The sequence below is a fragment of the Staurois parvus genome, unplaced genomic scaffold, assembly GCF_062004578.1.
Source record: "Staurois parvus isolate SC_StPar_1 unplaced genomic scaffold, SC_StPar_1.0 ptg000715l, whole genome shotgun sequence".
In the NCBI taxonomy this organism is placed as follows: Eukaryota; Metazoa; Chordata; class Amphibia; order Anura; family Ranidae; genus Staurois; species Staurois parvus.
In genome coordinates, this window is record NW_028318511.1 from 8,223,736 (window position 1) to 8,247,435 (window position 23,700).

General features: G+C 40.5%; 1 protein-coding gene across 2 annotated transcripts in view; it reads right to left on the minus strand.

Annotated features, from left to right (window-relative positions):
* Positions 1-23,700, minus strand: part of CHID1 (chitinase domain containing 1) — an 803,559-nt gene that overhangs the window by 774,071 nt on the left and 5,788 nt on the right. For both annotated transcript variants that reach the window (XM_089653571.1, XM_089653572.1), the window contains exons 2-4: positions 16,443-16,571; positions 8,726-8,875; positions 5,217-5,349 (exon numbers count right to left, since the gene is read on the minus strand). In XM_089653571.1, the coding sequence (XP_089509697.1) occupies positions 5,217-5,349; positions 8,726-8,875; positions 16,443-16,556 (397 nt within the window). In that variant the 5' untranslated portion in view covers positions 16,557-16,571. The remainder of the gene's footprint in view (positions 1-5,216; positions 5,350-8,725; positions 8,876-16,442; positions 16,572-23,700) is intronic.

Below are 23,700 nucleotides of genomic sequence, written 5' to 3' on the forward strand. Positions count from 1 at the left end.
GGTTAGTGATGAGGAACATGTGGGGCTTACAATTTAAAGCATACAGTTGTGACCAAAATTATTCAACCCCCACTGAAATTGAGTGTTTTGGCCAGTTTGACATTGCTTTTGATCATTCAGTCATCTTGCTTACATTTACATTAAAGAGGCACTTGTAGGTCAGACAAATATAACATAACAGTTATAATGAAATAACCACAAATGTCTTTTCTGTGCTCACAGCATTATCAGTTTTATTCAACCCCCAAGTGACATTCAATCTTAGTACTTAGTACAGCATCCTTTTACAGTTATAACAGCTTTTAAACGTGAAGCATAGCTTGACACAAGTGTCTTGCAGCGATCTACGGGTATCTTCGCCCATTCTTCATGGGCAAAGGCCTCCAGTTCAGTCACATTCTTAGGCTTGCGCACTGCAACTGCTTTCTTTAAGTCCCACCAGAGGTTCTCAATCGGATTTAAGTCTGGTGACTGCGATGGCCACTCCAAAATGTTCCAGCCTTTCCTCTGCAACCATGCTCTAGTGGACTTGGAGGTATGCTTGGGATCATTGTCCTGTTGAAAGGTCCAACGTCTCCCAAGCCTCAGGTGTGTGACGGACTGCATCACGTTTCCATCCAATATCTCCTGGTACTGAAGAGAATTCATGGTACCTTGCACACGCTGAAGCTTCCCTGTACCTGCAGAAGCAAAACAGCCCCAAAGCATGATTGACCCTCCACCATGCTTCACAGTAGGCAAGGTGTTCTTTTCATCATAGGCCTTGTTCTTCCTCCTCCAAACATAGCGTTGATCCATGGGCCCAAACAGTTCTAATTTTGTTTCATCAGTCCACAGAACACTATCCCACAACTTTTGTGGTTTGTCCACATGGCTTTTGGCATACTGCAGTCGACTCTTCTTATTCTTTGGAGACAGCAAGGGGGTACGCCTGGGAGTTCTGGCACGGAGGCCTTCATTACGCAGTGTGCGTCTTATTGTCTGGGCTGAAACTTCTGTACCCACATCTGACAAATCTTTTCTCAGTTCCTCAGCAGTCACACGGGGACTTCTCTCCACTCTACGCTTCAGGTAGCGCACAGCAGTCGAAGTCAGCATCTTCTTTCTGCCACGACCAGGTAGCGTTTCAACAGTGCCCTTTGCCTTGAATTTGCGAATGATGCTTCCTAAGGTGTCTCTTGGTATGTTTAACATCTTTGCAATCTTCTTATAGCCATTGCCCTTCCTGTGAAGAGAAATCACCTCTTCTCTTGTCTTCCTGGACCATTCTCTTGCCTTCACCATGTTTGTAACCACACCAGTAAATGTCTAGAAGGAGCTGAGTATCACAGTCATTTTAAAGCTGCCTAATTGGTGCTTATTATGCTTGATTGCTGCTCGGTGACATCCACAGGTGTTTTCAATACCTGATGGAAAGCACCTGTATGAACCTCTGTTCTTCAGAGTGGTAGTCTTTAAGGGGTTGAATAATTGTGGCAATGAAGAAACCACATAAGAACCATTTACTACTGTATTACATAAACAATTGATGTCATTTTAGTTGCATTTGGGTAGTTACAACGTCCTTGTAGGATTTGATTCTGAATACAATTCCAAATGTACACTATAGTCCCTAAACCCCTTTACAGCATTGGGGGTTGAATAATTTTGGTCACAACTGTAAGTGGGGGAAGAAAACACAGTAGCAGGGGAAAATTACGATAGTAGATGAAAATCATTACCATGATACAGGGAATGGGGGAAGAATTAAAATGATATAAAAAAAGGGGGGGGGATAAGAATAAAATAATGGATAAAAAGATGAAAAAATTATGAAAAAATTAGATAAAAAGCAATGTAGAAAAATATATATAAAAATATGAATAAAAAAAAAAATAAGAAGTGAAAAATAGGCAAAAAGAAAAGAAAAAAGAAAAAGATGTAATTGGGGCTGTTATAGGGTCATATATAGTGGTGTAAATGATATGAATTCTGGATCACATAGAAAATCATACATATGGAAACATAAATAAATATGAATGTAAACATAATAATAAAAAACATAGTTATAAATCTATGCATAATCCTCCCTGGGGTGCCATAATGGATGTGAATGAGTATATAAATGAGTATAATAATAGAAAATAGAAAAAATTATGAAAATTAAATTTAGTAAACAAAAATAGTAGTAAATACAAAAAAGGTGAGAGGATGATGCAATGATATGATAATAAGCACATTATGTATGGAAATAAACGCATGAATATGGAAAAAACATAATATGGGAAAAAGGATGGGAAAAAAATTACAAATTGAAGATTAAAAAATAATGGAATAAATGAATGAATAAAATAGAATATGTTGCTAATACTTGTCAGAAAAAAATGAAAAATCATAAAAAATATATATATATATATATATATATATATATATATATATAATTATTATTATTATTATTATTATTATTATTAAAAAATTGGTAAAAAAATTAAAATGAGTATAAATGAAAATGATGAAATAAGGCGGAGTAAAATGTGTTACAGAATAGTGTTGACATCTAATTCCTCGTTTAGACCACCTGGGGACAAAGTGTCCAATATAAAAATCCAGTATGTTTCTTGCGAACAAAGTTTAATGAAACGTTCAGACTCTGAGAGGATTCTGGATATGGATTCTAAAACCCAAACCTGTAGACCATCAGTGGATTTGTTGTGGCATTTTAGAAAATGCCGGAGGACACTATGCTTGCCTTTGCCGTCTTCAATGAGGCGGCGATGTTCGCCAAATCTGGCGCGAAGGGTCCTGATGGTACGTCCCACATACAGAAGGCCACAGGGACAGGTTAAACAGTATACAATATAATCAGTTGAACAATTATAGAATTCTTTAAATGTGTATGTTTTGCCTTTGGCAATAAAGGTTTTTTGACCATGATTGACAAACTTGCATGTTTTGCATAAGGCTTTTTGCATTGGTACATGCCTACCATGGGAAACAAGCTGAGTGTGTTGGGTGTCCTCACAGGGGGGTTATGTGCTTCTAAGGATAACAGATGTCAAACAACAACAAAGAAAAATTCCCAGCTCTACTTACCAACCAGCCTGAAACCAACCAAATTGTTCTGTCTAATTGTTCACGTTAAAAACAGGGGTTTAGTTTACACACATTTACACATACATATGTAAGCTGCAGAGTCTTCTCATGGCACCCCAATATTCTGCAGTTCCTAACGCTATAAATTTTGAGAGCCTCGATATTAGAAGCACATGTATAATAATGCAAAATTGAGGGCAGGAAAGCCTGGAGGGAGCCCACCCCTCCTTAAAGGCACAGGGGAGTACTGGACACCAAGCACTTAGCACAATGGCAGCAAAGGTGTCCAGTACATCTCTTCACCAATATATCAACAGTACAAGCAAATGGCAAACGCTCCAACTTATAACTGGCCTTTGAAGCAAGGAGCACATGGAACAGCGATGTATGTCAAACAATAAAAACAAAAATTACCAAGCAGCCTGCAACCAACCGAATTGTATTATAGAGTTAGGAATTACAGAATATTGGGGAGCTGTGAAGAGGCTCTGCAGCTTAAGCAAGCATGTAAGAAACTCAATGTTGGTTACAGGAAGCAATTGATTTCAGTTATTTTCTCCAAAGGGTGTGCTTCCAAATATTAAATTGAGGGTGCCAAAAATTTTGTCCAGTCTATTTTTGGTGTTTTGCATTGAATGTGTCAGATTTGGCTTTTTGTTTCATACCAATAGAAAACAAAAAGAAATAAGCATGAGAATGCCTAAACATTTGTACTGCAATAATTTTCTGGGGGAAGTGGTGCATTATCTGACAGAAATGCAGGGGTGCCAATATTTTTGGCCACGACTGTATGAATAGGTTTAAAGTGGCTGTCAACCCTTACATATACCCAATGAAGTGACTGGTGATACACAGAGATGAAACACATCCTGCTGCATAAATTGAACCTGTCTATCTTCAGTTTTCTCTACATATGTTCAAATTCCTGAATATATTAAGCTTGTCTGAGCATTCAAAAAAAAGCAGGCGCATAGCCGAAGTTACACTTTGCAGACCTCAGTGAGGAGAGCTCTTAGAGCTGATTGGAGGGAAGTGACAAACCCTCTCCACATAGCTCACAGGAACAGAGCTGAGGCTGTCAATCTGCTAAAGTTCCCTCCCCTAAGTCAAGAGCAGGAGTACTGCATGTGTAAGCAAGGAAGCTAATTGTTTGATTTTTTGATAGAAGAGTAATGCTGAAAACCCTGTGAGGGAAACCTGTTGATTTTGATTCCTGGAACTTTTAATTTTCTTGCCCTTAAAAATGCCCTTAGAAATGCCTTTAAAAAGAAGAAAACCGAGTGGCAGTGTCCTTTCAAGCATTACCATTTGATGTTAGTTCTCACAGTACATGTAGTACAAGATTACCTTAAAGATTCATTTTGCGGGTTAATTTAAATATTAGGGGATGGGGGTTAGGTGTCATTCTAAAGGTTGGGTTATGATTAGGAGTCTGGGTATCTAGGGTAGTATTTTTTATTTAATGTTTTTATACTGGTGATAGAAACCATGCACTAAACCATGCATCCCCTTGCTCCTCCACAGCTAACACTGATTTTGGCTATGTCAGCAACCAGGGGGCTGGTGTCCTTCCTGACCTGGTCACGTGACAGTGCTGGGGCCTATTAATCGGCTGCTGGACCTAGGCACTATTGCAGAAGTTACATGCCGTCTCATACCAAGTAGCGCAGGGTATTCTGACTGCTGACAAGCAAGAAGCTGCAAGTACAAGTAAGGCGAGTATAAGGGGGTCAGAGGGGGGCTATGCAGAGTGTAGGCAAGGTGACAGTGTCTCTTTAAGCTTTGTCAGTTTTAGGAGTCACCAAAAGAATTGTTATGCCAAACATCTGGAATATAAGGGGAACTCTATGAACACTGGAATATCTGTGCAAATGACCCATGTAGAAATAAAGAGGGATTCTCTACTCCTATAGTTATTTGATTTTATATGAACATGTATTTTTATAGATAGTCTTTACTCCATGTCTTCACTGCATGAACGAGGTGCAATAGTTGTGACGATGCAACAGAGAATCCCCCTATTTACTAAACAGTGGGGCCTCAGAGTGGGAACTTTGCAAGTTCTTATTGTATATACAGAGGCCTACCATGAGCTCTAGCTAAAACAGGAAGACTGAAAGGAAGTTAGGGAGCTGGGTACGTACCTTGGTCTATGTCATGCAGCCCAGTCATCTGGTAGGACTGTCTGCCCTTTCTTCTGATTTGCAGCCATACTGGTGAAATCAGGGTAAATTTGGATGCAAATGTTTTTGCAATATCATATCCATGACCATTCCACTGTGGGTAGAAGAAGCATCAATGCATTACTTGTGTTTATATCCTGGCAAATAGATTTTGACAAACATCTGAGACAAGATTTCAATTACATTTTCAAGAATAGAGTAATCATGTTTAAAATAAATAAAACCTAATTTTTTTCAGTTTACGTTATGGTAACATGTTTCTTGGTGAATTAATTGGTCACCCATACACACATTGATTACATTAATCCATGTTGGGCATCCTTAAAGTCAGGGCCCATTCTCACTACACTACACACTGCAACTGGCACATTTTCATGTGGTGAGGTGTGCTGCAACATGCTGGATAGGACAGCCCATTCAAAAAGAACACGGATTCCCAGTGCCATTTTAACCACCTGCGCTCTGGAAGATTTACCGGTACCCCCCCTTAATGACCAAGCCATTTTATATATATTTTTTTTTTTTATTCGGGTATGTGGACCAATATGACCGCAATTCATTCATTTTTGTAATGCCCATGTTGAGGGTTAGGCCAAAAAAATTTATATTTCAGAAAATGTGATCGATTTCCAAGCGTATTGTCTGGCAAGAGCTGAATCTGGGTGGGCGGCGATGTATTGTCAACATATATTACTTTTCCCCACAATCAATTGATACAAATGTTCCGTAAAAAACAGCAGAGGGGCTAAATGCTAGTGCTGGCAGTGAACGGGGCTGATCTTGCTAACACTGCGTTTTTGGGAACACTATACTAAGGGGGCACTAGTATAGTTCTGGTAGTAATGGGGGTGATCAGCGACCTATAGTGTGAGTGTGATAGTGTGTGGGCAATCTAACGCTAGCTGACCCTAGCTGGGAGGAGAGCTTACAGACCCTGATGCTATGTGATATCGCTAGTGGCAGTATACAGTGATCAGTGAAAAATAATATATACTGACACTGTACTAATGGCTCTGGCTGGGTGACAGAGTGATCAAAGGGTTAAATGTGCTAATCTAACGTGTGTGTAAAATTTTGTGCTTTTACTCAGTGCAGTGTTCTCTCTTCTCTCCCTGGACTTGCATGGGGGGGGGGGGAGGGGGGCGCACGCATGGGCACACACACACACACACACAGAAATAGCACCAAAGGGGTATGTCACTTTGCCCAGAGCTGCTGTTCGCCTGCACATTGTGGGCGGGCAAGCAGGCGGCAAGTAGTTTAAAAAAAAATTCTGTCAATATTTTCATTTTTTTAAACATTATTTTTCTTTTTTTTTAACTATTGTTTTTTTTTTTAATAGATTTTCATCAGGGTGCTACAATGTTACCATAGTAACGTTGTACTATTCTGGGGGGTGATCAGGGATTTTTTTTTTCCTACACTTTGCATTGCAGGAGCAAAAAGATTATTGCTCCTGCAATCCAATGTTTCCTTTGAACTGTCATGAATGGGTTACGTTCATGACAGTTCAAAATACAGTGTTCTGTGATTGGCTCCAGCTGGTCACATGGTACAGGGTGATGTGATTAGCTCCATGTACCATGTGAGAGTTGTGGGCCAATCACAGCCGACCAGGAACAGAAGCAAAGCTGTTATGAATTTGATTGATTCATAACACTTTGTTGTCACTGTGATCATGTGATCACATAGTGATCACATGACTACCGGGTCCCATTCACCAGGATCTTCATTTGGCTGTGTCCGATGGACATGGGGGAGGAGCACCCCCCTGTGTTGGTACAACACCAGCAACCTACGGGTAGGTCGCTGGTTCTGTAGCTACCATCCGTACGCAGTACATTGCGGGTGGACGGAAAATGATAAAAGCCGATCCATGGGAACTACCCACAATGTACTCTTGCTGTCGGGCTCCCCTGCACTGCAAGGGTTAAATGTGTGTTAAATCTAAGCTGAAGAGGAACAGAATGTGTTACTTACCTTACCCCTGTTCAGGCACTCCACTTCTCTCTATGGCTGCATTCACACTTTGTAGCTTGAAGCTCAAAGCTCCAAAAACGCTCAAACTTAAAACAAAAAAATTCCCTATGGTGCCTATTAACAGGATCAGGTGTGAACAGGCACCATAGAGAACAACTGATGTTTTAAGTGTGAACGCAGCCTGAAGCTCTGGACTGTGGCCAGTCCCTCAAGAACATCATGTACAATGCAGGAGGAAGCTGGAGTGCAACTGCAGCCGGAGTGCCTTTGAGAGGAGATAAAGTGGGACCAGTTGCACAGATCAAGGGATCCTGCCAGTGTGGGGAATACGTATTACTCCTTATTCATGCACCCCTAGACTTAATGAGCAGTTAACTCTTGCAGTTGAGGTGGGGGGGGGGGGGTAGATTTTGGCTAACGTCTGGAGTTCAACTTGAATACAGCACCAAGATTCAATAGGTTAATAAATTAGAAAAAGAGTGCTTTACAGATTGACCTACTGAACAACTTGCTACATTTCTAACTCTTATCACTGCTATATTTGCTGTGTGTACTTTTTTCTAGGCAAATGGTATATTTTTTTCCCAACTCAACTATACTGAAGCAAACATAACCAAATCTTCCATGGAACACAAGCGACATCTCCTGGAATTTCTGTAACATACATTCTTGACTTACTGCTAAGGCATCAAATCTAAATGCATTTCACAGTTTTAATTTTCAACACATAACCTAATATTCTTTAATATTGGTCAAGTGCAGTTCTGCTTCTAAGATTCTTAAAGTGCATGTAAACCCAAACAATTATCTTCTCTCACTCTCTTTTGATCTGCTAAATAGAATATAGAAAGTGTTTTGATATATCTGCTCAATAACTGCAAAAAATCCCTGTTGATTTTGCCAGTGATGTGATAACTTCCTGTGCTCTGTGCCTGTGTACAAGGGGCTATCATGGAGCACCTACCTATAATTTTAGCACATCAACAGTTATTTTTCTGTACTTGCTGCATGATTAAGGGGATACACATGGAGAAAGGTGCATGTACATATATCAGAGGTTAAAATAAATACATTGTTTTTGCCCTTACATGCACTGTAAAATTGGCCTTTAGTCAAATCACAAATTATATTAGTAAAGTTAATAGCTGTTCAGTTGGTTCTTTGATCTCCTTCTTGCACTAATAAAATTAATAAAAGTGCATCTTTTTTATAATAAAACTAAGACTTATTAGGAGCTGAAAAGATAACTTTAGATTGCAGAAGATACTTCAGCTTACATACAGTACACTGAAGGCTTGTTCACACCAGTCAGCAGTGACACCACGGGGTACTAGGCTTTGTGCCTTGTCTTGCATTGAGACTAATTTGTGCAGTCCCAGTGCACCTAGTGTGAACAAGTCTTAAGAAAAGAAAAATGTGAGTGATGACAGAGAATGTAAGAATAGTACATTTGATTGGAAACCGAAGTACATAAAATATTACTGACTTACAGGTGTTACATATCCCAGTACATCCCCAGTAATATGGCGCTCCTTTACATTTTTGATGCAGTAACTCTGGTGATCAAGCACTATGTCTTTTGCCTTAACATCAGTGGTGACTAATCCTCTGGCCTGGACAGAGAGATCAGAAAGGTGGGTCTGCAATACAGAACAGTACAGAAGTGTAAAGCATCTGGTTCACACACACCTCATACATTGACCAACAAGAAATCCTGTGATTTCCCCACAGCTTTGCCTTAAAGTGACTGTAAAGGATGATTTATTTTTAATAATAATAATAAACATGCCATACTTACCTGCTCTGTGCAATTGTTTTGTCCACCGCAGCCTGTTTCACTGGCCGTCCTGTACTCCAGAAGGCCGGCATCTTCAGTGTGGGCACCCGACTGTGCAGCTTGCGGCTTCAATCCCTAATGGGGAGCAGTCCTTAAAGCAGAACTTCCCCTTTTGGGTGGAGCTCCGCTTTAAGTCACTGAACATACCTCAGCTACTATTGTGTCTTGAAAACTAACTCCAACCAATTTACAGTTATACAAGTGATTGTAAACCCTCACCTTGGAAAACAACCCGTTCAGCTTAAAATAGAAATGAAAGGCTAAACATTTGTGTAGATATATAAAAAAACATTATAAATACCTTTTTACCCTTTTTTAATAAGTGAACACATTGGTACATGGTACAGCAGCCACGTATGAGGAATATGAAATGTTAGGTTTACATATTCTTTAAGTTTTGCTTGAAATAGGGAAGAGTTAAAATTTGTCAGGTTTTTTTTATTCTGCAACCACACTGGCAAAATTTTATCTTATTTTCTGTGCCTGTGACAACAGCATAGGAGCAGTTTTCACTGGGACGGAAAGGCACAGACAGCCAAAAACATTCCTAAAAGTTCTAACCCTTTTAACCCCTCCTTTTTCCTAAAAATGTTTTTGATTTTGTCTGTTTCCCCAATGGAGAGAATTGCCATTACTTCTGACCTGACAGGCAGTTGTGGACAGTATAGTGTTTATTGATTACTGCCATGTCTTAGGCCCCATACACACGATGAGAATATCGGACAAATGGTCATCCATTTTTTTTTTGCATGCTAGTCTCATAGCGAAAGTGAAAAGGTTACTAAAGTTACAAAAATTCTTGTATGGCAGAATAAAAATTTGAAAGTGATGTAATGTATTGTGTTGTGTTTGTATTGTATTTTCGGCTGAAAATGGTACTGCTAAAACGAAAATTGTACAATCTGTTATTGTACAAAAAAACATTTTCGTGCTTGTCCCTTCAAATAATTTTCAGACAAAAGCTGTGTACTAACAATCAGATTATCGTACAATTGCTTCAAAAACAGTATTTTTCAAACAATTTTCTGATTGTGTGCACTAGGCTTAACAGTAGCCAGGCAATTAGTATTACTAGCTAATTATCCCCTGCACTTGTCACATGACACACATCGCTGGGGAAGAAAGCAGTGCAAATTAGTCATGCAACTGAGAAGCTCACTTGCAAGGTGGAGACTCTAATTAATGATTACACCAGGCAATGAAAGAAATTGCAGTAATCAAATAATGCTGTAACGCATACAAAGTCAGGGACAACTGCTGCTGGGGTGGTTCGGGAATTGTATGTACATACAGTGCCTTGAAAAAGTATTCATACCCCTTGACATTTTCCAAATTTTTTCATGTTACAACCAAAAAAGTAAATGTATTTTATTTTAGACCAACACAAAGTGCCACATAATTGTGAAGTGGAAGGAAAATGATAAATGGTTTTCAAATTTTGTTTACAAATACATCTATGAAAAGTGTGGCATGCATTTGTATTCAGCCCAATAAGTCAATACTTTGCAGAACTACCTTTCGCTGCAAGTCTTTTTGGGGATGTCTCTACCAGCTTTGCACATCTAGAGTTACATTTTTGCCCATTCCGCTTTGCAAAATAGCTCAAGCTCTGTCAGATTGGATGAAGAGCATCTGTGAACAGCAATTTTCAAATCTTTCAGATTCTCAATTGGATTTAGGTCTGGACTTTGACTGCGTCATTCTAACACATGAATATGCTTTGATCTAAAACATTCCATTGTAGCTCTGGCTGTATGTTTAGGGTTGTTGTCCTGCTGGAAGGTGAACCTCCGCCCCAGTCTCGAGTCTTTTGCAGACTAACGGGTTTTCTTCTCAGATTGCCCTGTATTTGGCTCCATCTATCTTCCCATCAACTCTGACCAGCTTCCCTGTCCCTGCTGAAGAAAAGCATCCCCATAACATGATGCTGCCACCAGAATGTTTCACAGTGGGGAGGGTGATGTGCAATGTTAATTTTCCGCCACACATAGCACTTTGCTTTTAGGCCAAAAAGTTCAATTTTGGTCTCATCTGACCAGAGCACCTTTTTCCACGCGGTTTGCGGTGTCCCCCACATGGCTTCTGACAAACTGCAAATGGGACGTCTTATGTCTTTCTTCTAGCAACTTTTCCATAAAGACCAGATTTGTGGAGTGCACGACTAATAATTTTACTGTGGACAGATTCTCCCACCTGAGCTGTGGATCTCTGCAGCTCCTCCAGAGTTACTATGGGCCTCTTGGCTGCTTCTCTGATTAATGTTCTCCTTGCTAGGCCTGTCAGTTTAGGTGGATGGCCATGTCTTGGTAGGTTTGCAGTTGTGCCATACTCTTTCCATTTTCGGATGATGGATTGAACAGTGCTCCGTGAGATGTTCAAAGCTTGGGATATTTTTTAAAACCTAACCCTGCTTTAAACTTCTCCACAACATTATTCCTGACATGTCTGGTGTGTTCCTTGGCCTTCATGATGCTCTTTGTTTACTAATGTTCTCTAACAAACCTCTGAGGGCTTCACAGAATAGCTGTATTTATACTGAGATTAAACTACACACAGGTATACTCTATTTACTAATTAGGTGACTTCTGAAGGCAATTGGTTCCACTAGAGTTTAGTTAGGGGTATCACAGTAAAGGGGGCTGAATACAAATGCATGCCACACTTTTCAGAGATTTATTTGTAAAACATTTTGAAAACCATTTATCATTTTCCATCCACTTCACAATTATGTGGCACTTTGTGTTGGTCTATCACATAAAATCCAACTAAAATACATTTAAGTTTTTGGCTGTAAAACGACAACATGTGGAAAATGTTAAGGGGTATGAATACTTTTTCAAGGCACTGTATATATGGATGCTGAGGGAATGAAACTATATATGGCAGTTCATAAGCACCAAAACATATTGGTGCTGATCCAAGGGAGCAGTATCGGTCTTCCAGGTTTATACTCTGTATTTGGATGGTGCCAGAACCAGAGCACACCTACTCCAAGATACAACATAGCATATACAGTCATGGCCAAAAATATTGGCACCCCTGCATTTCTGTCAGATAATGCACCACTTTGCCCAGAAAATGACTTAAATTACAAATGTTTAGGTACTCTCATGTTTATTTCTTTTATTTGTATTGGTATGACACAAAAAAGTGGAGAAACAAAAAATGAAAATCTAACATAGTCGACGCAAAACCCCAAAAATGGACTGCACAAGATTATTGGCACCCTCAATTTAATATTTGGAAGCACACCCTTTGGAAAAAATAACTGAAATCAATCACTATCTCTACTGGAAATTTGGACCACTCTTCTCTCGCCAACTGCTCCAGGTCTCTCAGATTGGAAGTAAATGAAAGATAAGCTTCAGCTAAAATCCTGCCGATTGGTCACGCCCCTCTGACATGTTTCACCCACATTGGGCTTAATTGTAGAGGCTGACCTCTACAATTAAGCCCAATGTGGGTGAAACATGTCAGAGGGGTGGGAGCCGTGTTACCGATGGGTGGGGATTTGAATACAGTGTGTAGCAATACTTATATGCTATATTATATATAGCAGCTGTTGGGGGGTGTATATACGCTGCTCTGGGGGTAAGGGGAAAAGAGAATTGTAAATACAGCTCTACAGGGCAAATTTTATACATACTGTATCTTCTGTGGGTGGTAAGAAAGTCATATCAAAGCTATATTAACCACTTGCCTACCGGGCACTTATACCCCTTTCCTGCCCAGGCCAAATTTCAGCTTTCAGCGCTGTTGCACTTTGAATGACAATTGCGCAGACATGCAACACTGTACCCATATGAAATTTTTATCATTTTTTTTTAGACAGATAGAGCTTTCTTTTGGTGGTATTTAATCACCCCTGGGTTAATTTTTTCTAAACAAAAAATGTTTTTTCATAGATTTTGTTATAAAATTTTGTAAATAAGTGATTTTTCTCCTTTACTGATGTGCACTGAGGCTGCAGTGATGGGCACTGATAGGCTGCACTGATGAGGAGGCACTGGTAGGTGGCACAGAAGGGCATTGACAGGCATCACTGATGGGCACTGAAAGGCAGCACTCATATATGGCACTGATAGGTGGCACTGTTAGGCAGCACTGACTGGCACTGATAGGTGGCACTGAAGGGCAGCTCAGATGGGCACTGATATGTGGCACTGATGTGCACTGGTAGGCACTAATATGTGGCATTAATGAGCACTGACAGCTGGCATTGATGGACACTTGACAGGTGGCACTGCTGGGGCTACACTGATCATCAGGGCACACTGATCATCAATGCCCTGATGATCAGTGTACATGTCCCCTCTGACGAATGCCAATTACCGGCTCTCCTCTGCTCACGAGCTGTATGCCGATAACCGGCACTTCCCTATTTAAATGCGATCATCTGTGATTGGACATAATCACATAACTGAGCCGACATCTTCGGCACTTTCCATTGATCGGTGATCCGCTGTGTCCAAGGGACAGTGCGCGGTTACAGTGGGAGGACGTCATATGACGTCCTCCCAGAATGAGAGAACCGCCTTGCGCTCGTCATTTCCTTATATGGCGGGCAGGAGGCGGTTAATTCTGGCTCCTAACATTTTGGGGTTGGCAGCATAATGTATAGATTTTTTTCCCCCCCAGGAGTTTAAGCCCTTTTTGGGCTTGTGTTGATGGCATTAATTTGAGATGCTTATGAGATCATTCAAAATGTACTGGCCCTATGACACAGGCCATAAGATACTCTATTATCCATATATGGACTTGCGTTAAAAAGTGGACACTTTGCCTAAAGGTTTCTTCATTCTGAACCTCACTGCTCAGTAGGGCTATCCATAAAGTCACCTGCTTTTTAAGGTTATAGAAGTTAAAGAAATACATCTCATGTCATCCACTATTTATTTTGTATGGTGTCCAAGTTCTGGGTTAAGCAGATTATATCCTACTGTTAGAAGAAAAAAAGAAATCCAACTAAAATGTCTTCAACTACTTATCAATGGATGTGCCTTAACAAAGGGTCTAATTCACTTTTTTAACACTTGTTTGTTATATTTCATTGTATGAATAGCAGTATTGGGGTGTATTTACTAAAGTAACATAGACAGTGCACTTTGGAGGTGCAGTTGCAGTCTGGAGGTGCAGTTGTTCTAGAGCTTAGAAATTAGAGGAAACTCTGCTGATTTCCATCATCCAATCATGTGCAAGCAAATATGTTTTTTTTTTGCCTTGCATGTGATTGAGTATTCTTTGCAAAGTGAAGCTTTGTCTCATTTACTAAACTTTGGAGGAACTGCACTTGCAAAGTGCACAGTCTATTTGCCTTTAGTAAAACCATCCCAGAATGTCACAGTGTCCTTATCAATGCAAGTACTGTATCATTATCATGGTCCTGGTTTATCTACTACACCATACATCCCAATTTTGTTATTCAAGAATTAAGGACATGAAACTGCAGTCAATCAGGAAAGGGCTGGTATTAGAACCTCATGACTGTATGACAGTATTAGAACCTCATGACTGTCTGCAGTTCTAGAATTTCTTAATGTTTACAAATTAGAATGATGGTCACCGAAGAACCTTGTATCATACAAAATGATGGGCTGTAATGAGATATCATGATATGTTTTATGGGGTCTTTGATCCACGTGTTACCCCGCTGTCTGACCCTGTACGCAACTTATGCTAGGCTATATTGCCTTTCCGGCTCGGCTGATAATTAGGGTGGTGAACCATTTTAACTTCTTATTGCTTATATACGCTACTGCCACTCGATTCACTTTCCCCCCCTCACAGGGAGGGGAGGGGGGGGGGGAAGCGGAAGAAGGAAGAGAAATTTCTTTTTTTTTTCTCCCCACTTAACATCTCATCCTATTTCTTTTTTTTTCTTGCTGTTCTTATTTCTGACCTCTCTCTTTTTTCACACTTGTCATACTATTTTATCAGTCATTCTTCACTGACCAAATAATGCTTTCACCATCACGCAAATAGGACTTTCTTCATCTGTATTGTACACTTAAAACTAGGAACATGTAGACCATGATTTCCATGACATCTAATCCCTTCCAGGCTCTAATCTTCATACCAACTCATCATTAAACATTGCTGATACTCCAGCTGAGATGACATATACTTGCAGTGTTATACCTACTCTCCTTTAAGCTTTCAATGGTTTGAATTGTAAACTTGATGTACAATTTTACACTACGTTGCTTTGTATTACGATCTACACTGTATCCTGTCTGCGAAACGGAAAGTAATATTGCATACCTGTTTTATGACTGTGCTTTATAGTTGTATTTGTTCTATATGCTATTCTTATACCAATAAAATTATTTTTGGAAAAAAAAAGAATGATGGAGTACACCTACTACACTGCTGATTAATTGATTTCAGTTATTTCACCTGCCCTGCATCCCCTGTGCAGAATAGTGTTGCTTGGCAGAGGAGTGTTGTGGGACAATACTTGAATCTGCAGGACCTGTATCAAAATCTGGGACTGTTGGGAGGTATTTAACCATAGGACAGTAGCAGGTGTAACCCAGAAAACGTGCATTCATTTTCATTTCACTGTGCGTTTGTCTCAGTGGTTCCTGTGTAATTCCCCATATTTCTATCAGTAAATATGCAACGTACTTCTGCATAGTGCCCTGTAGACATATGGTTGCCATTTATCTGTATGACAAGCCATATACTGCATATGCAAAGGAGAAGCTTATTAAAGTATTTTCTCCTCCCTACACAGCTTAAACTAACTGACTTAAAGAGACAAATTTAAATTGTATTCATGTACTGTATGTATTCTTAGCTCAAAAAGTCCCTTCTATTGCTCTCAGCCTCCTCTAAATCTCCAAATTCCTTTTTTTTTTGCTGCTCTGATCCAACTTCCTGTTAGAGGGTGGCTACATTCATTCTCCATGGTCCCACTCCATGGAGACCGAAAAACACAGTAAAAAATTATTTCATGAAGAAAAAAAAAAAAGGATTGCAAGGCCATTAAGTGTTGGATGTGTATAGATTATTTTAGGGACTAGAAATTTTGTTTGCTGTCACTTTAACAAATTATAGACAAAAACGCAAATTTGATTATTTTAGCTGAAAAAAAACACAAGCACAACATCAACATCCTCAGTTTTAACAAGAAATTGTACTTATTGGTAAAGATGGCATCAGTAACCCTTTCACAGAAGACAACATTACTTTTATGTACAGTTTATTAAATAAATACTTATGACAATTTTTGCTCCTAAAGACAACTAAAACTTAATTTAATGGACAGGTCCATAATGTGAAAGTACGTTCTGACAGTGGAATTTCAGCATAGTTAGTGTTTATTTTATCACACACTTTGAAGGACATCCCAGTATTTGTTACCTTACCTTTGTCTCCAGAGTCTTTGCAGATGCTTTCTTTGAGTCGCTCTTCGACAAAGTGGCATCAACCAAGTGGCAAGCGACTGCTACCGCAAGCAGAACACACAGCTGCCTCATCATTTCAAAGCTGACTCACTGCAACAAGAGAATGTCCAAAGTGACACAGCAGATACTAACCAGAGCTGTGAGTTTTGCTACTGAAGTGTGGGAGGGAGCCTGGCACAGAGCTGGAGGCAATGTCTGATCATCCAGCCCTTCATTTCCACAAGCAGTGGCTGTCCAGCTCTAAAGCAAGCCAGGCCGGGAAGCAATGACACTCTTCTCCTGTGAACTGGAATTCATTCACAGCAAGTAATTTGTCTCTGAGCAGACTCTAATTAAAGCACTGTCCAACCTATTATTGCAGGTAATATTCTGCAGGGACAAAGGTTGAACTTTATATTAAAAAGAAAAAACAAAAACTTTATAAAACAATAAAATGTGATATGTATGTTTAAGCTGCACTTATGAACCTGTCAACCATAAAGCAAGAAAAAAAAATAGACATCCTGTATCAACTCCCAGAGGTGTAACTAGAACTTTCAGGGTCCCAGTGCAAGAAATAACAAAGGGTCCCCCTGACAACCCCCCACAACCTCTTTCCATCATCGGTCCCGGGGGCTCGGAAGGCCTTTACTCCTGTCATGGGGCCCTTTATTTAAAAGAAAAAAAAAAACAGGAAATCAGGATCCCATTGAAAATTAATAATATTTATTGTTAAAAAATAGCACACTTACATTCAAGCAGCTCTATATCAATGTGAGTGTAAGGGACCGGAATGTGCAAACAGGTAGGCAGGGCTGTGTATGAAGCAGAAGTAGCTGACAATCCCAATGCCAGTATAGGGGAACCTACTCAGTGTAGCAAACAGTGTCCGCCTCAAGCAGCGTTATCCAATGCCATTCCACCTCATGGATGCGTTCTTTGTCTATCCAGGGGGCAGAAATGAGTCTCAAGGTTTTTACTTTTTTTTTTCAAAAGCTCTTTATTATGATCAGGCAGCAGGGCCCTTTCACATGTTCTGGGCCCCCTCCTTGCCATCTTGCCCCCCAACCCCCCAGTGGCAGAATACCAGGGCACAGTCGCCAGTGCAACCTTTGCGACCCTGACAGTTCTTTCACTGTCAAATCCCATCACGTACACTGTTCTTAAAATGGTAGTAAAATCAATTTTTAAAAATCACTGATAGGCAAGGTTAGACCTTAGTGGTCTCTGCTGCCATAAATGCCTCTCCCAGTCTGTCAACCGTAATGTAATCTGAGCCGTGCATGCGCAACTCAGATCACATTTATGGAAACCGCTCTGTGTCCTGGTGAAGTGCAGGAGAGACGTCATCACGGCCCAGCCATTCAAGCGGCCAGGGAGCGAACACCCAGAAGGAAGACTGGGCGAAGATGGAGGAGCCCAGAACCTACTCAAGTAGAGACAGCGCAAAGCTGGGAAGCTTTGTTTGAAAAATAAGTCTGCCATAATGTGCTAATATGTGGTGCATACTAACCTCCTGATATTCCATAAAACAAAAAAAGTGACAGAGTTTAATACCACTTTAAATTCCTGTTATCTTGGTAGCTTTTCTGTTTGGCATTCACAATTTAAAAGGGTACGTACAAATGGGTAGTTCCTGTTGCTTTTTGGTCCATACTGCTTCTGCGGAACTAATTTACTGGATGTTTTTGGAAGTCTAGTATTGTATAGGTGTTTTTTTTTTCCTCTCTTCTTCCTTTTTTTTTTTCTTTTCATTTATTTGTTTGAATTACTGGCAATTCTAAGTGTCATGGACATTCTGTTTATGCGCAATTATGATCAAGAAGTTTGTTTGCCTCTGTTGTTATATGGGGTTTTTTTTTAATTATTTAGAACTTCTTTGTCAGATTGAAGTATATCTGCTGATTTATTATCTATTCTATGTCACTGGAAAATGTTAATAAAGTTTGATTATAAAAAAAAATTCCAGTTATCTATAAACATACACTATTAAATGCAGTTATTCCTTTAAAAATCATTTTAAACCCAGCTCCAGCCAAATGCAGCTAGAGGAACTAATCAGTTTCTACTGAATGTACATGTGCTGGCTGGAAGAGAGAGGAGAGCTGACGACTTATCAGAGTGTTGCTGCCCTGTCACTGTCCAATCAGCAGGCTGATATCACTGTCACCTCTCTACTGACTATATTATCTGGCAGAAGTATACGAATCACAAAACAAGGCTGGACAGATTTCCAAAAGCTGTTTCAATTAACCACTTACACTTCGAAAGATTTTACCCCCTTCATGACCAGGCCATTTTTTGCTATTTAGCACTGCGCTACTTTAACGTAATTGCACGGTCATGAAACGCTGTACCCAAACAAAATTTATATCATTTTTTCCCCCACACAAATAGAGCTTTCTTTGAGAGCCATTTGATCACCACTGGGTTTTTTATCTTTTGCAATATTATGAAAAATGACCGAACATTCTGAAAAAAAATATATATTTTTTACTTTCTGCTACAAATAACAAATAAAAAAGAATAAATAAATAAAAAAAAAATCTAAAAAAAATCTAATTTCTTTATAAATTTCAGTCATACTGTACTCTGCTTCAGTTTTTGATAAAAAAAAAATCTCAATAACTGTATACTTATTGGTTTGTGTGAAAATTATAGCACCTACAATCTATATTTACTGGAATTTTTTTTTAAATAACTAATGGTGATTGGCGATTGGTCCCATTGACTTATAATGGGACTACAATAGTGCGGCAGGCAATCTGACATCAACTGACATTGGGGGGAACTGAATAACTGCCACTGACATCACCAGTGACATTAATACAGTGATTAGTGATCATACTTTACACTGCCACTGTACGAATGACACTGAAGGTGTCACGGAAGGGGTTAACATCCAGGGTGATCAACATGATAAATGTGTGCCTAACTATTTGTAATATATGTAAAGTGTTCTGCTTTTTACTAATTGATCTCAGTTTCTCATTCTTGCTTTTCAAGGATTAGAAACTGAGATATTGTTCTCTCTGTACAGAGCTCTCTGTTAATTGTCAACACAGAGCTCTGGGCTGTGATTGTACACAGCTGACCAGCATGTCCTGGCCATGAATCATTGACCGAGACTTGCTAGCAGGTGCCCTGTGTGTACACTCGCAGCAGGAGTAGGCATGCGGGGGCACACGTCTGAATAAAATAAACAGGCAACAGCTTGTGGGTATGTCCCTTTGCCTGCGCGGTCTGCCTACCCAAGTATGACAATGCCCATAATCATCTCATATTGATAAAAAAGGAATAAAAGATGAATTTCTATTGGACTTCAGATGTGCCTTATTTTATCCTTCACAATGTGAGTGTTCATTCACGCTATCGTTTGTAATTAAAGTGTTCAATAGTCTGCACTCAGTGGAGCCTTCTTTCATTCCTTTTTTACATGTGACATTGGAGAGACCTGGTTCTACTCTACCTTGAAGTGCCCTTGAGGTACTAACCGCTTTTGGTGCCCCGTGGACTTTCTGCTGGATCTAGCAAGTGGTCCCTGTTTCTCCACCACCTCCTCCTTTTTGCTCCTCTGCTCCCCACTGCCTTGAGGGGCTATAGACCTGATCATGGACATCTAACTTGAGCCAACTCATCCCATGTATCATCTCATATTGATGCCTTTCAAGGTTTAACCACTTCTTCAGGACTGAGTGAGATGCAAAGTTCCTTAACATGTAGCTCTTATAAGTGATATTATGTAAAGCACACGTCAGGGGACTGGTAATATGATCCTGGGATGATTTTTGTCGGTGGCCAGCAGGCAGCTCTATGTGCACTTTATTTATCATTTTAGAACAATCCAGAACTCCATATGGCCCTGCCCTGTTTACACTGTTTATGCTTTTGGACATTTGTTATTCGTATATAATCAGCCTTTTACATTTTGTGACGTAATTCCGCCTCTAAAGACTGTAGAGTCTTATGTTCCCTGTGAGATACAATGTGGTTTTTGTTTATAATTTTGCTGGTGTCAGTTTTTTCATCTTGAGGGCTTCCACGCTGTGGAAACATTTTGGGAATATTAAGGACAGATGTGTGGTATCAGCAGTACCTAGCTGTTGGATCAGCACGTTATCTCTATATATTGGATCAATCCATTGAAAGTCAAGGTGTTGTGCCTCACCCAGTCCTAAAGAAGATGTTAAGCCATGAAATTTGTCAACATAAGATGATTATGGGCATTGTAACACTTGGGTAGCTAACTGATTGAAACAGAATATGCTAGTTTTTAAATAACTATTGTACCCATTTTATATACTAGATTTTATGTTTAATGTGAAAATTAAATAATCTTTTATGTCTTTATATCTGATATTTATTATATGGTAAAGAAAAAAATGTTTTCCTGTGAGCACATTTAAAGTCCTAAAAATAAATGGATTTTTTCAACATACTTACCTGTAAAATCCATTTCTTGAAGTACATAAGATCAAAAAGCAGAATTAATAGAGTGGGACTTTTGAGGCACGACATTACACAGTAAAATTTTATTTTATTACATCCATATACAAAAAATAGATCATATTTCAACATGAATTTCTTGAAGTACATCACGGGACACAGAGCAGGCTATTCATGACTATGTAGGGTATAGGCCACCTATAGGTGAATGTACACAGGTCCTCTCCTATATAATCCCTCCTATACAGGAAGTACCTCAGTTTTTGTAGCAAGCAATCACATTCCAGAAACAGGGTTGGGACCTCTGTGTCCCGTGATGTATTCCAAGAAATGGATTGTACAGGCAAGTGTGTAGAAAAAAAAAAATCTAATTTTCTTAATCGTACATCACGGGACACAGAGCAGGCTGTTCATGACTATGTGGGATGTCCCAAAGCAATAAGACATTTGAGGGGAGGGTGACACCATGATAGCCACTGTCAATAATCCCTCAGGACCCACTCAGCCATCTGTAAAACACTGTGGCCAAAGTTAGAATCCTCCGCAGCTCTGACATCCACCTGGGAGAATCTTGTGAATGTGTGAACCAAAGACCATGCAGCACCCTTGCAAACCTGAGCCACTGACACCTGATAGCGGATTGCCTAAGATGCCCCCACATTCCTGGTGGAGTTTGCCTTCACCCGAAAGGGTGGGACTTAACCTTTTAAACCATAGGCTTGAATAATCAATTGGCAGATCCAATGAGAAATAGTCGCCTTGGATGCCACCTGCCCCTTTCTTACGTCCCTCTAGCAGCATAAATGGGGCTTCTGACCTCCTGACCTGTACTGTCGCCTTTAAGTAGGCCCTTACAGCACGAACCACATCCAAGGTATGCAGAGATCTTTCTCTTGCTGACTGAGGCCTAGGAAAAAATGAAGGCAGAACTATGTCCTGGCTGAGATGAAAACCAGAAACCACCTTTGGTAAAAAGCACGGATGAGGTTGCAACACCACCCTATCATGGTGCAAAAGCAGAAATGGTTCTCTGCAAGACAGAGCTACCAGCTCCAACACTCCCCTATGCTTCAGGATTTCAATAGCCTTGCCGTCAAATTTAGCAACCGTAAAGCTGGGTGCAATATAGGACCTTGAGACAACAGGTCTGGCCAATACGGACGGGGCCCACAGACCGTCTACTGCTATCTTCACTGTGTCCACATACCAGGCCCTCCTGGGCCAGGCCGGAGCAATCAGTATCACCGGAACACACTCCTCCCGAATCCTGTGTAAGAGGTGCGGCAGCAGCTGGATCTGAAAAAAGGCATAAATCAGTGAGAACTGATTCCATGGAATCACTAAGGCATCTACCTTTCCCGCGCAAGGGTCTCTTGAACTGGACACAAAAAGATCGACCTCGTTGTTGAACCTGGATGCCAATCGATCTACATCCAGGCAACCCCATTGCTGGCAGATTTCCTTGAAAAGATCGGGATGCAAAGCCCATTCCCCTGGAACCAACTGCCAGCGGCTGAGATAATCTGCCTGCCAATTTTCCAAACCTGGAATGAAACACTGCTGACAGACCTGGATAGGTCAGAATGTAGTTCACCTCCTTCTGAGCACCTCAACTCCTGGTACCGCCCCGTTGGTTGATGTATGCGACTGCAGTGGCATTGTCAGACTGAATCCTTACAGGCCAACCCTGAAGCCTGGATGTCCAATATCTCAGAGCCAGCCTCACTGCTTGAAGTTTCAGGATATTGATGGGAAGAACCCTTTCCTGTGGAAGCCATGTTCCCTGAACTGTGGCCTTCTCCAGAACATTCCCCCAACCTGAAAGGCTGGCATCGGTGGTTACCAACTTCCATACGACTGGCAGAAAGGATTCTTCTCTTCTCCAAATTGTGAGTTATCAGCCATCAATTCAGGCTCTGCTGCACCTCTGGAGTCAGAAATATGCAGTAATCCAGGGCTGGGATCTTTTTGTCCTAAACAGACAGAATGTACCTTTGCAACAGTCTGGAGTGCAATTGAGCATAGGGAATAGCCACCATTTTCCCCAGACACCTCATACAAAGGAGAATTGAAAGATACCTCATGGCTTTCAAACTGCAAACCTCGTTCCTCAGGGCGCACAGTTTCCCTGGAGGCAGAAATACCTTTGCCTGAACCTTGTCTAGGACCATCCCCAAATACTCCAGGCTCTGCACTGGTTCCAGCACCGACTTCTTGAGGTTGAGCACCCAGCCCAACTGTTCCAGGATCAGCATCATAAGGACCACATCCTGCGTCAGATCTGGTACCAAATTATTTCTGAGCAAGATATCATCTGGATAACCTGTGACTGATACTCCCTGAGTTCTGAGTAGCCCCAACACCGGTGCAAGAATTTTCGTGAAAACTCTGAAAGCCGTGGCCAGCCCAAATGGTAGTGCTATGAACTGGAAATGCTGAGCCCCTACTGCAAACCACAGAAACCTTTGGTGAAGAATGAATATCGGTACATACAGGTATGCGTCCAAACCGATTCCATATGAAAGGATAGGGCACTTAGGGTCTGATATAGCCCCTTGAATTCCAAAATGGGTCTTTACATCCCTATTTGATTTTGGGACTGCAAACAGGTTTGAATAAAACCCCTGAAACCTTTGGCCCGCTGGAATCTCCATGATTACTCATTGAGCCAATAGGCTTTCGAGTGCCTGAAATAAAGCTCTTCTTTTCTCTGGAGTGGGAGCGTCCCTTCATAGGGAGGCAGACTTTGGATCTGTCTTAGACAACTTTTACATCCAGGGCCTCCTTGGGATTT